The sequence below is a fragment of the Herpailurus yagouaroundi genome, unplaced genomic scaffold (genome assembly GCF_014898765.1).
Source record: "Herpailurus yagouaroundi ecotype Mexico unplaced genomic scaffold, PumYag 545, whole genome shotgun sequence".
In the NCBI taxonomy this organism is placed as follows: Eukaryota; Metazoa; Chordata; class Mammalia; order Carnivora; family Felidae; genus Herpailurus; species Herpailurus yagouaroundi.
Genome location: NW_024412762.1, coordinates 495,486 through 507,660, shown reverse-complemented (window position 1 = coordinate 507,660; position 12,175 = coordinate 495,486). Strand labels below are relative to the sequence as shown.

Sequence of the window (12,175 nt, the reverse complement as noted above, 5' to 3'; positions counted from 1 at the left end):
GCAGGTGTGGACTCTAGTTCCGGAACTGCTACTACTATTGCGTGACCACAGACAATCCAGGTGACCCTCAGTGGCCTTGGGTCGGTCATCTGCTGCTAGATGTGATCTTTGCAGGCTCTCCGCACTGATATTCTCATATAGCACTGTCTAGAAACTGCATGAGCCAGGAAAGATTCCCTACAGGAGCGGGGTACACATACTTCTGAGATTCCTTTCGCGGTGGTTTTGGGACATCTGTGCCTGAATAAAAGGGTGTCTCTTAACTGTCCAGAGTTTGAGGTAGAACTTCCCCCATTGCCCGCCACCCCCTATATATGGAAGGCTCTAGGCAAGGGCAGTCCCGAGTCTTGGTTTACCTGTTTGAAAACCCTATCCCACAGGAAATTTGCTGAGGGCATCCCACGCCTAGTCCCCGTCCGCGCACACCTGCCCTGAGCACTGGCTTGCGGCAGCCAGAGACTTAGTCGATCTTCCCGCGCACACCCTCCTGGGCACTAGCCAGGGGTTAGCCCGGAACCCCTCCACTTTCCCGCGCACACCTGCCCAGGCCATCGGCCAGGCGTTAGTTTACTACCCCTCCACTCTCCCGCGCACACCAGCCGTGACCACCACCCTAGGGAAGGGCATACCCGGTCTTACTCCCAGGTGCCGGAAGTGCGGCTACGCGCGGAACTACTTTTCGCGGACCCTCAGGCGGCGGGCGGAGTGATTCCGCGCAGGGGCTATGCGGTAGGGAGCGCGTGCCGGACGCGGGCCGGGGTAATGCGCCTGCGCGGCCGCTGCCGCCGCCGCTCGTCTGAGAGCGTGAGGGGAGCTGCCGCCACCGCAGCCACCGCCACCGTCGCTTCTGTCTCCGCTGCCGCTTCGGCACCGCGCCCGCCATGGCGCAGATCCTCCCCATCCGCTTCCAGGAGCACTTCCAGGTGAGGCCTGGGCTCTTGACACCGAGGCCGGGCAGACTCCATTGCGGGTCGAGCGCTCCGTATGTCAGCCGCGCCCCCCGCCACCCTACCTCTCTAGGGACCCGGCAGGAGCCGCTGACTGGCCGGCTGCCCAGACCTCCAGCCCCTGGCCCTCGACCCCTACTCGGGTGGAGGCGACGCAGCGCCCAGACTGGGGCGGGCTGGGGGGGGGGGGGGGGGCGGGTGGTGGGGCGGGAGTGCTGGCCGGTGTCGAGGCGCGCCGGCCGGTGCAGTGGGAGGGCGCGGTGGCCCACACGTGCGGCCCCGCCAGGTGTGCTGGACGCAGAAACCCGTTATCCGGTAGCGACGATAGTCCATTCTGGGCGGCTCCGACCTCGATGGCATGCAGGCTGAGAGCGCCGGGTGATGGGAACCGAAGATCTGCCGAAATGTCCCCTTTCAGTGCCTATGGGAGCTTTAACCAGACTGACGAGCGGTGCACACGGATTCTAGTCGCAAGCTTTATACCACTAAAATCTGTGTCTGAGCCTAATTTCCCCGTTTTTGCATCTCTCGACCCTTACACCTGAGTTTGCCTCTGTTGACTACCCCAGCCACTGGGGTGGTCTCGTGGGGAAGGATGGTTAAATCGTGTGACCAAAGAGGAAAAGGGAGCATGGTGTGTTTTCATAACACCTTTTAATGCGATACCCCCTCCCCAAGTTTAGCTTTTTAATGAGGTCTCAGTTTGTTGTATCTTAAGTTCTCCTAATAGAGTTGTGCCTCACGAAAATAGATCGGCTGCCTGTGTTTGACCAAGGGTTCTGTACTGGCACAGTGTACAGTTTCACTCACATCACACGCACATGTCACACCTGTGAAGGCTGATATGATTCTCATTTTATAGATGAGGAGGTGGGGGCTAGATGAATAGTTTCCATTGTCTCTATGCTTTTTGTTAAATCATCACAATCCCATAAGATCCATATGATTTATTTTATTTTCTAGGTGAGGAAATCAAGGCACAAAGATGTCAAATAAGTGGTCCAGTCATTCAGCAAACAAGAGAGGGATTCAGACTCAGGTCTTTGTACTACACAGTGATATTCCAAGGAATGGGGTGGATTGGAAGGTCATGTTTTCACAGCACAGAGCACTTCTAACTCTATCCAAATGGGAAAGGCCCTGATAGTGACAGTCAGATCCTCTTATTATGCAGATTGGAAACTTGATAACCAGAGTATCTTGCTGCGGTCACTTGGTTAGTGATATAGCTGCAGTTGTGTGGAGGTAGAAGTCTCCTGAATACCCATCTCCTGACAGTAATGTGAAATATCAAAATACTATCATTGTTGCTCATTATAATGATATAATAATATGATCATTTATTGAGCCATTTCTTTTGTAAATCACTATATTAATGTATTTTATAAATCTCATTTAATCTTTCTCATAACTGAGACACAGAGAGGTTAAGTAATTCAAGTAAAATTACACAACTAATAAGTGACAGTTTGGGTTCTAACCCTGATCTCTGATTCCAAAGCCTGTGCTTTAGCCACATAAATATGTTCTCTTCGAAAGGCAAGTAAGCTGCAAGGCATTTAAATTCCTATCGAAGTTCATTTCTTGAAGCGATACATTTTGTTATCTGGAAAATAGTTGTGGCTTGCAGCATACAGGTCATGTAAATGTGGCTTGTGGTCTCCAGCATTACCCGGGTGTTGAGGTTGCTCTGCATTCCTTGTTTTTCTAGACTGTACACTCTGTAGCTGCAGACATTTCAAGATTTCCGCTTGTTCCTTAAATCCCTGATCCTGTTACTCCCCCTTGCTGGCAGCAGATGATTGGAGAAACAAAAGTCATAAACTGAGATATTCCTCACCTTCATGCCTGCAGCCTTACAAACTTGTCTGCAGTCACTCTTTTCTGCCTTCCTTTTATCTCAAAAGTGGGGTTCCTCCTCTTTTCTGTGTTGTAGATCCTACATCCTTCCCCTTTTAGGAGGGCCTTGCTCAGTAGCATCTTCTCTTTCCTATGTTTTCATCCATTCCCTTGTGGTGGCTTCTTCCCTGGTATCGCCTCCATCTTTACGGCAAACAAACTTCTCCCTCTCTCCTATCTCCTTGACGCTCTTACCTCACAGCTAGACATCATGGAAGAATTACTTTATCCTTCTATCACTTCCCTTATATTCCTCAGTAACCTGCAGTCTGATTTTTGCCTCCACTGTTCCCCTGCACCTGTTCTTGCCAAGGTCACAAGTCGTCATGCAAACTTTTTTGTAAAGGACCAGATAGTAGGTATGTTGGGCCTTTGAGGGCCACATATTGTCTCTTGTCACATATTTTTCCCTTTTTTAAAAATAAACATTTTTTTAAATTTATTTATTTGAGAGAGAGAGAAAGCATGAGTTGGGGAGGAGCAGAAATAGAGGGAAGGAGAGAGAATCCCAAGCAGGCTGTGCACTGCCAGCCCAGAGCCCGATGCAGGGCTCGAACCCATGAACTGTGAGATCATGACCCAAGCCAAAGTTAGACACTTAACTGACTGAGCCACCCAGGCACCCCCTTCCTCTTTTTTTAAACCATCTAAAAAATGTAAAACCCATTTTTAGTTGGGCCATGCAAAAACAGTCTGTAGTTTGCCAATCCCTGCTACAAAAAATAATAAACTCCAACCCCAGCATCACAGACATCTGATGCATTTGACACTGTGCTTTACTGCCTCCTCATGTCCCTTTCTGTATTGCTTTTGGTTATACCACAGTGTCCCAAAGGTTTCTCCTACCTCTGTGCCCACTCCCCAGTTTCCTTTGTGGGCTCTTCTTAGGCATATGCCTGGGGTCTTTCTTGAGCCCCTTTATCTTTTCATTCTGTATGCTCTACTGGTGATTTGTATGTATTCCCATATGCTCAGTGTTTCCATGCAGGCTGCATATTTTTTGCTAAGCCTCAGAGATGCATGTGGGAGAGACAATAGCAGCCTTTGGTGAAAAGCACAGGCTGAAGCCAAATGTAAGGATTTGAATCTGGACTCAGGCCCTTACTGGTCAAGTGAATTAGGGAAATTTTGTAACCATTTTGTGCCTCCATCTCTGTAATTGTAATATAGAGATAAAAGGTATAGTTTTTACCTCATAGAGTTATTGTGAGGTTTTGAGTTAATAAATGTAATAAAATAAGGTGTGGGACAGTGTCAGTACATAATAAAATGTTCTGTTCTTGTCAGTTATTGGCATTATGACAACTGTCTGTTAGATAAGGCCATTGCATGATCCGTAGGTTCTTCAAACATAACATGTTCCAAAATAGGGTTCTTCTTTCTCACCAAACATGTATCTTCTCCAGTGTCCAGCCATGAACCTAGGAGACAGCCATGACTTCTTCCTAACCTTTTGGTTCTTCTTTCTATTTATTTTGGGCATCATTCTGCCATTCTCATCATAACTGATATGACCCCGGACTATGCCAACATTCCTCACCTAGATGACTGCACTAACTTTGTCTCTGGTCACCTACCTCAAGTCTTGCCCTCTGTTTTCTAGCACACAGGGAAAGAGATCGCAGAGGTTAAACATCTGCTTAAAGTTCATCAATGAACGCTTCCTTCTTCCAGGATGAAAATGCCAGACTCCCAAATGTCCTGTAAAGCCCTGCCTAATCCAGCACCTGCTCAGCTCTCTTGCTGCTCCCCCATCTTGTCCTCCAGGGCCTTCTCTGGAGCCCAGTATTCTTACCTGTGGGCTTTTGCACATGCTGTTGCCTCTTTCCAGAACATTCTTCCCCTCAGACATTACCCAGCCAAGTCCTACTTAGCCCTCTGGTATCTATCTGCTTGAATGACAGAAAGCTGTCCCTGATTTGTCAGAATTAGGAGCCCTTCCTGTGTGCCCCCATGGCTTTGAGGCTTCCTTCATGATGGAGGTAACTGTATGGTGTATAAGTGGTCACTTTCCTTACTGGACTGCAGGCTCAGGATCTCCTTCTATCTGCAGTTGTATTGTCACTGCCTAGTACATAATAGGCCCTGAGATCTTTGAAGGAATGAAGTCAATTTCATACTAAAATGTTTGTATAGCTGATGACTGATTAGTTAAAATGTAGATTGTCTAATGACAAAGTTGGTAGGCCTTTCTAGACACTCTGTATGGCTCACCTGTGACAATTTACTGTAAGTCTACTTTGTTGAGAGTACTCCTGCCTGTCACACTGACGTTTTGTTTCTGCCCCATTAAGTAATATGGTTTCTGTCTATCACATCACTTAATATTTGTGACTCTAATTGGGTTTTTTCCTGTTTTTAATTTTGGTTTGTTTCATATGAAAATTCTTTAAAAAAATTTTTTTAACGTTTATTTCTGAGAGATAAAGAGAGCGAGAGCAAGCAGAGGAGGAACAGAGAGAGGGGAAGACACAGAATCTGAAGCAGGCTCCAGGCTCTGAGGTGTCAGCACAGAGCCCAACGTGGGGCTCAAACCCACAAACTGTGAGTCGTGACCTGAGCCAAAGTCAGATGCTTAACTGACTGAGCTACCCAGGAGCCCCTGGAAATCCTTTTCTTTTTTTTTTTTAAGTTTATTTATTTTTGAGAGAGAGATAGTGGAAGTGGGGCAGTGAGTGAGGGAGAGAGAAAATCCCATGCAGGTTCCATGCTGTCAGCATAGAGCCTGACATGGGGCTCCATCTCACAAACTGCAAGATCATGAACTGAGCTGAAATCAAGAGTCGGACACTTAACTGACTGAGGTACTTAGGTGCCCCTCATAAAAGAATTATTTTTGTGTTTTGTTTGTAAAACTATAGTTAAAGAAAATTCTTGGGCCAGATTTTCCCCAGAGGAAAAACAATAGTTTTCTAATGGTCAGTGGGAAAGTAGAAATCAGTGTATAGGAACTTTTATTCTACAGTCAATTTTTCAGGAGTGTGCCCAAAGCAGAAGCTGTACTTTTATATCTAATGCATTGTAATAAAGCATTCCTTCCACTTCAGCTTAAGATTGCAGCAATTTATTTAGCTTTATTTATCCTGTCACCCTGGTTTTGAGAGGAAGACTAGTTCTGCAGAAATATTTTTCTTGTATTATATGTACTGTTTGAACTTTTTTTTTATGTTTATTTATTTTTGAGAGAGACAGAGAGAGACAGAGCACAAACAAGGGAGGAGCAGAGAGAGAGGGGAGACATAGAATCTGAAGCAGGCTCTAGGCTCTGAGCTGTCAGCACAGAGCCCGATGCAGGGCTCAAACCCACAAACGGTGAGATCATGACCTAAGCTGAAGTGGGCTGCTCAACTGACTGAGCCACCCAGGCGCCCCTGTACTGTTTGAACTTTTTTTATATTCGGATATCTAAGTTTGAAGGTTGTTGCTGTTTGTGCTGAAAATAGAGACAGGACTAGGAACTAATGACACCTTGATTCAGAAGAGGAATGGCTGTAAGAGTTTTGAAATGTGGCACAGCTCAATAAACAGAGAACATATAAACATGTTCCCTCAAGGTTTCAATTATGTAGCATATCTCTGAGGTGATATTCTTAACGATACAGAGTCTAAATAAAATAAAAAAACAAAAAACAGATACAGAGTCTGCCGAGGTGGTCTATTTTACATATAATTTACTTATAGGAGCAAGGTGGTCACTAGTCTTAATCAGTGCTTCCCAGCCTATCTCTGTAGGTGCCTACCTTAAACACTAAATCAGAATCTCTGAGAAGTGAGGACTTTGGCCTTTCTTTCCAGATGAGTCTCACACGCAGCTGGATTGAATCAATCTTTTAGTCATTCGTAATTAAAGAAAGAGTTTGTTGTTTGAAGCCTTTTACTTGTGAGTAGGAAAGGCAGCACTCTAAAGAGTAGATTGAGCTTGAACTGAAAACAGTTCATGAGCACCTGCGTCTGCTGGAGAGACCCTGGGGAGTCACTCTGAAAGGTGACAGTGTACTCACAGCCTACTACATGTTTGGTTTAGGTTGCCATTTTGTGAAACGGTTTTTGGTACACTAAGGCAAACAACAGTAGGCTCTTTGTGTACTGAAATTGTTGTGCACCCATATAAATGTTTTTAAGGTCTTGTGTAAGCTATTAAATTTTGCCTGTTGGTAGACTGATGATCCTTGTATTGGAAGTAGATACTAGGCCAATCATTTACCTTCTGACTTTCTTATTTACAAAGTGGTCACCCAGGGTGTGTGGAAGGGTCAGCCTTTGTGAGATTGTCCACAACAGTGGTATGGTAAGTGAGCAAATATTAAACGAATTTGGGCAAGGGGTGCCTGGGTGGCTCAGTCAGTTGAGCGTCTGACTCTTGCTTTTAGCTCAGGTCATGATCCCAGGGACATGGGATCAAGCCCTGCGTTGAGCTCCATGCTGAGCATAGAGCCTGCTTAAGAGTGTTTTCCTCTGCTCCTCTCCCTGCTCGTGTGCTGTCTCTCTGTCTCTCCCTGTTTGTATGTATGTATGTATGTATGTATGTATGTGTGTGTGTGTGTATGTGTATATACACACACACACATATATGTATTTTATATATGAATGAATGAATAAAATGAATTTGGGCAAGTCCTCTTTGGAAGAATAAATTATGATCATAGGACATATTTAAATGTTCAGAATCCTTGAACTGCACAAAATTCTCAGTACTTTTTGAGTTTATTGGATTAAAAGAGTTACTATGTACTAAGATCTTAGTCAAGGTCCCTCTCCACCAGTTTCTTAAACATTCTGTAGCTGGGGCAAAGTCTGCTTGGAACAAGTTTTAAAGTAATACATACACATAGGAAGAATAGTATAAATGAAAATTAAACCTTTCTGTTCAAACTTTGGGTCCCTTTTCCCAGAAGAAACCACTATTAAGGAAACCATATCTCTTTCAATCCTGCTATGAAATTCCCTTTTACTTTTGTAACTTAACAGAATTTGAAGATCTTTCTTTTAAGATTATATAAAGATTGCATCATATATTTGACAGTATTGCTTACTGATATTCTTCTGGGGCAGTAGTTGTTGACACCCTGTCCCCCCCCCCCCCCCCCCCCATCCTGTAAGTATTTCATTGCTTTCTTTGTTGAATCTGTTGCTTTCAGTCTATTCCATATTTTCTTCTTTTGCTTCTCTTGCTTAAGGCCTGCTGGTGGCCTCCATGCCAGGGAGAGATTACCATAACTCTTGGCTGGCTGAAGAAGGATGCCGCAGAGCTGGGCTAGCAAAGTTCAGTGACAAAATTAGTATTCAAGGAGATCTTGACAGGCAGGCATCCAACTAGTTGACATTTAACACGTATAAATATAGGGTCTTATGTGTTGGTTTTAAAATACAGAAAACCTACATTGGTGTAATTTGAGAGAGGTTCTGTAAAGCACTACACAGATGTAGTTTTTAAACTGTTCTGAACTAATCTAGTCTTAGAATTTTAGGATAGTTCTAGGAAAGACCTCTGTGTCATTCTTCATAGGTCCTCATTCTTCATAGGTCCTCATTTACAAGGCTCCCTCTTTAAGCTAAGAGAAAGCTTGTGGTAAGTTTGACATACAAAATCTATTTTTAAAAATTAAATTATTTTCTTGACTGCCTAAAACTAGTAACTTCTTTACTAATTAATTATTGAATGTCCACCTGATGGGCACTGTGATAAGGCAGTGAATGAGCCTGAGGAGACATATACAGAAGGAGAAAGGACTAGCATCTTCAGAGACAAGAGACATGAAAACCTGGGATATTATTGCAACTGAACATTCTGGCTCTTTGGTATGGTCAGTTGGTGTTTTCACCAACAGCCCTGTATAAACACAGCTGCAGCCTTCCCAGTCATACTGCTGTCCCTAAGCCCCTTAAATATAGAAACCACAGAGTTGTCGGATGAGTAATTTCTTTTTATGTTTTCCCCAGTGTCAGATTTGAATTTGGATTCATTTAATTGCAGGTCTTAAGAACTGAAAAAGATGATTAAATAATATCTTGTGTACTTTTGCTTAACTTGTATATACGTTGTTTTAAATGTGTAGCTGTGTTGCCTTTCAGAATAATTATTATAGGAATCAGGAGTCCTTAGTTGTAGCTATTAACTAATGAGAAAACATGACTTTGGGCACACCACTTCTCTGGGACTCTGTTTCTGCATATAGAGTAAAACTCAGTGGTATTTGCTATTTTATATCTAAAAGTTCTTTTTTGTGGGATTGTCCTGTGTTTGGCATGCCTGGCCCCAGCCCACTAAATACTAGTAGTGTTCTATAGTCATTGTACAATTCAGATTGCCCCTGATTGTTTCCAGAGACTGCAGGATACTACCCCTGGTTGAGAACCACCTTCTTCCTTCTAGTTCTAATAGTCTCTGACTTATTTTTGGGTACACTGTTCTCAGCTGTTAAAACAGCGTCTTCCTTTGTGAGGTACTTTTACCTTTTCCAAGTACCTTGAATGTGTGTATATGCTTTTGTGTAAGGAACTGGACATAATCATTAATATTTAAGAACTTACTGTACTCAAGAGATTGGGTACAAATTCTTGATGATATTTGGAGTTGAAATCAGAATATTGCCATATTAACCCAACATCCCCAAACTAAGAATAAAGTGAAAATTTAGAAAATGTAGGCCCACTTAAGTGTATGGCTCTGAAATGTAAAGATTTTTTTTTTTTTTTGAAATGTAAAGATTTAACAGTGTTGGGTGCTTGAGTGTTAGGGGGCTCTCCAAATGTTACTATATGCTTATATAGTATAATGCTTATTTAATTAAAAAAAAAAAAAAGGAAGACTAGGTAGGTCTCCTGGGAACATTCTTTCACGCTGTTGTTTCTCTCCCTCTCTCTGCCCCCAAAGGAACTTTTCATTGTCTCCCTATTAGCAACTTCATATAGTTCAACCTACTGATAATTGTTAGTCTCCATGGTCTGTGTGCTCTGGATGGTGTGACTGTATCTTATATATCTTACTGTTTTCAGAGTTAGTGATTAGCAGGTAGCATGTGTTCAGTACTCATGAAATTAATGTATGAAAATTACTTGCTGTGAGAAAGTCTCAACTTTGATTCACTATACTACTGCATTTACTACATTAAGCTCCTGCTTCAGATGTGTGAAAATAAAATGGGAATTTCAAACAAGACAGTATTGTGGTTTAGAATACAAGCTTTATTCACACCTGTCTCCATCATTAATCAGCATTGTGGCTTTGGGAAGATTTCTTAACCTAAAAGTCTTGTGTTGTACTAGTGTAAGTTGTGCATAGCATACTTCCCTCCTGGGTTAGCAGAAAGGTCAGATAAGGTGACCTGTTGTCCTGCAGCCTGCTCAGCAGCTGGAATATTAAATATGTGCTAGAATCTGTACCACAAGAGACAAGATATAATCCTTGCTTTTAAGGAGTTTGTTGGGGAATAAAATGATAGAATAAAAAATTATACTGGCAGTATGAATAGCCTCATCTGTGCTTCTTCTAAAGACTGATCATTATTTTTAACAAGTGGTTCCCAATCTTTGTTGTTAGCGTAAACTTTTATACAAGATCACACAGGGTAACTAAAGAGTCTAGTCAATAGCAGTAAGGTTTGGGTTGAGCAGAAAAATGTTTAGAAACAAAGGTGCCTTGTAAGGTAAATTGGGGCAGGGGAATTTTATAGATATAAGCATGGTTCTCTTGAGTGTGTGTTTTCCCAGGGTTTTTCATTGAAGTTTATCTCATTAATAAACTTGGTTCTTATTTAAACCAAGCACTATGTATAAAAGTGACCTTTGAAGAAAGGTTCCTGATTTAAGTTTTACACAAGGTCAAGCAATCCATCTACCTCCAAAGATGTACCAGACCTGTTGACTTTTCCTTGGACATGCCAAGAAATATTTAAACTGACTGAGAAATTAAATCAAATATGATATGTGGGGTTGCTTTAAGGAAAAGAAAAACTCTTGGCTAGATCTTTGTTACTGTTTGCTTTTGGAGAAACTGGCTTTTGTTTTCTTCCTTTCCTCTCTTTTCCCCTGCCTTCACCTCTCCAAGACCACCTTCTTGCTGAGGCTCTCCTCAACTGTGGGTTTATCTGTGAGTTATTCTTTGTGGGCTCCTCCACCCCCTCCCAGCTGATGTCTACCTGTCTGTATTGCTCAAGGCATCTTTCCCTCTTCCTGGCATTTCCTTATTCTTGTGTGTTTTCATCAGTCTGTATGGTTATAAGCCCCTTGAGATTTGACTCACAGCCTACTGTTGATGCATTGCCTGTACCTATTAAAGGTATAGAAACACAAGTCAATGTTTGCCTCAGTTATTTAATGCCAAGTTTTTTCTAAACTCCTTTTCCTTAAAGTTTATTTATTTTGAGAGAGAAAGAGAGAGAGTGAGCACAAGGGAGGGGCAGAGAAAGAGAGGGAGAGAGAAAATCCCAAGCAGACTCTGTGGTGTCAGCGCAGAACCTAACACAGAGCTCGAACTCATGAACCATGAGATCATGATCTGAGTGGAAACCAAGAATTGGACACTCAACCGACTGAGCCACCCAGGTGCCCCCAAGGTTTTCTAAACTCTTGTTTTACTTTTCTTCCTTCTGTTAGACTTTGCTAAATAATGGACTAGACATACTGTGTTTCAGAGAGGAAAAACTTAATTTTAATCAAATGTTCTCTTTTTCTCTTTAGCTCCAAAACCTGGGAATTAATCCAGCCAACATTGGATTCAGCACACTGACCATGGAATCTGATAAGTTTATATGTGTCCGAGAAAAGGTTGGTGAGCAGGCACAGGTAGTGATTGTTGACATGAGTGATCCAATGGCACCAATCAGACGGCCCATCTCTGCAGAAAGTGCCATCATGAATCCAGCCTCTAAGGTGATAGCTTTGAAAGGTAAGCCTGTTAGTATTTTCAGAAAGGAATTTTACCTCACTTTACCTGATTTGTTACCTTACATATCAGACAGCTGTCAATAAATTTACAGCCAAGTGTCATCAATAATACTAAACTTAATTACAAAAGTTTTAGCCAAGGCTGTTTTGCATACCTTATTTAATGAGAGGCCCATGAGCACCTGGGCTTTTTGTGCCATCATGCATACTGCTACATACGTGAGGGAGTGCATGCCCAGTGTCTCATCCTCATGGCTGCTACATCTGGAAAGGCCAATACTACTCTGCACATGTTTACCAGTTGGGCTATGTGGTGCCCTTGAGCTCATAATGGGCTGCTTTACAGTGGCGCTCCAGGGATCCTAGAGTATGCCAAGGTACTGCTTCTCTTGTGAAACACATTGAGGACAGTATAGTTGTTGATTAATAGAATTTTACTTCCC

The 12,175-nt window shown here is 42.9% G+C and overlaps 1 protein-coding gene across 3 annotated transcripts in view; it reads left to right on the top strand.

Moving 5' to 3' along the window:
- Positions 1 to 727: 727 nt before the first annotated feature.
- Positions 728 to 12,175, top strand: part of CLTCL1 (clathrin heavy chain like 1) — a 104,156-nt gene continuing 92,708 nt past the window's right edge. Inside the window, exons 1-2 of one of the 3 annotated variants that reach the window (XM_040465116.1) lie at positions 728 to 923; positions 11,526 to 11,733. In XM_040465116.1, the coding sequence (XP_040321050.1) occupies positions 882 to 923; positions 11,526 to 11,733 (250 nt within the window). In that variant the 5' untranslated portion in view covers positions 728 to 881. The remainder of the gene's footprint in view (positions 924 to 11,525; positions 11,734 to 12,175) is intronic. The other 2 variants (XM_040465117.1, XM_040465115.1) reach the window with 2 other exon arrangements.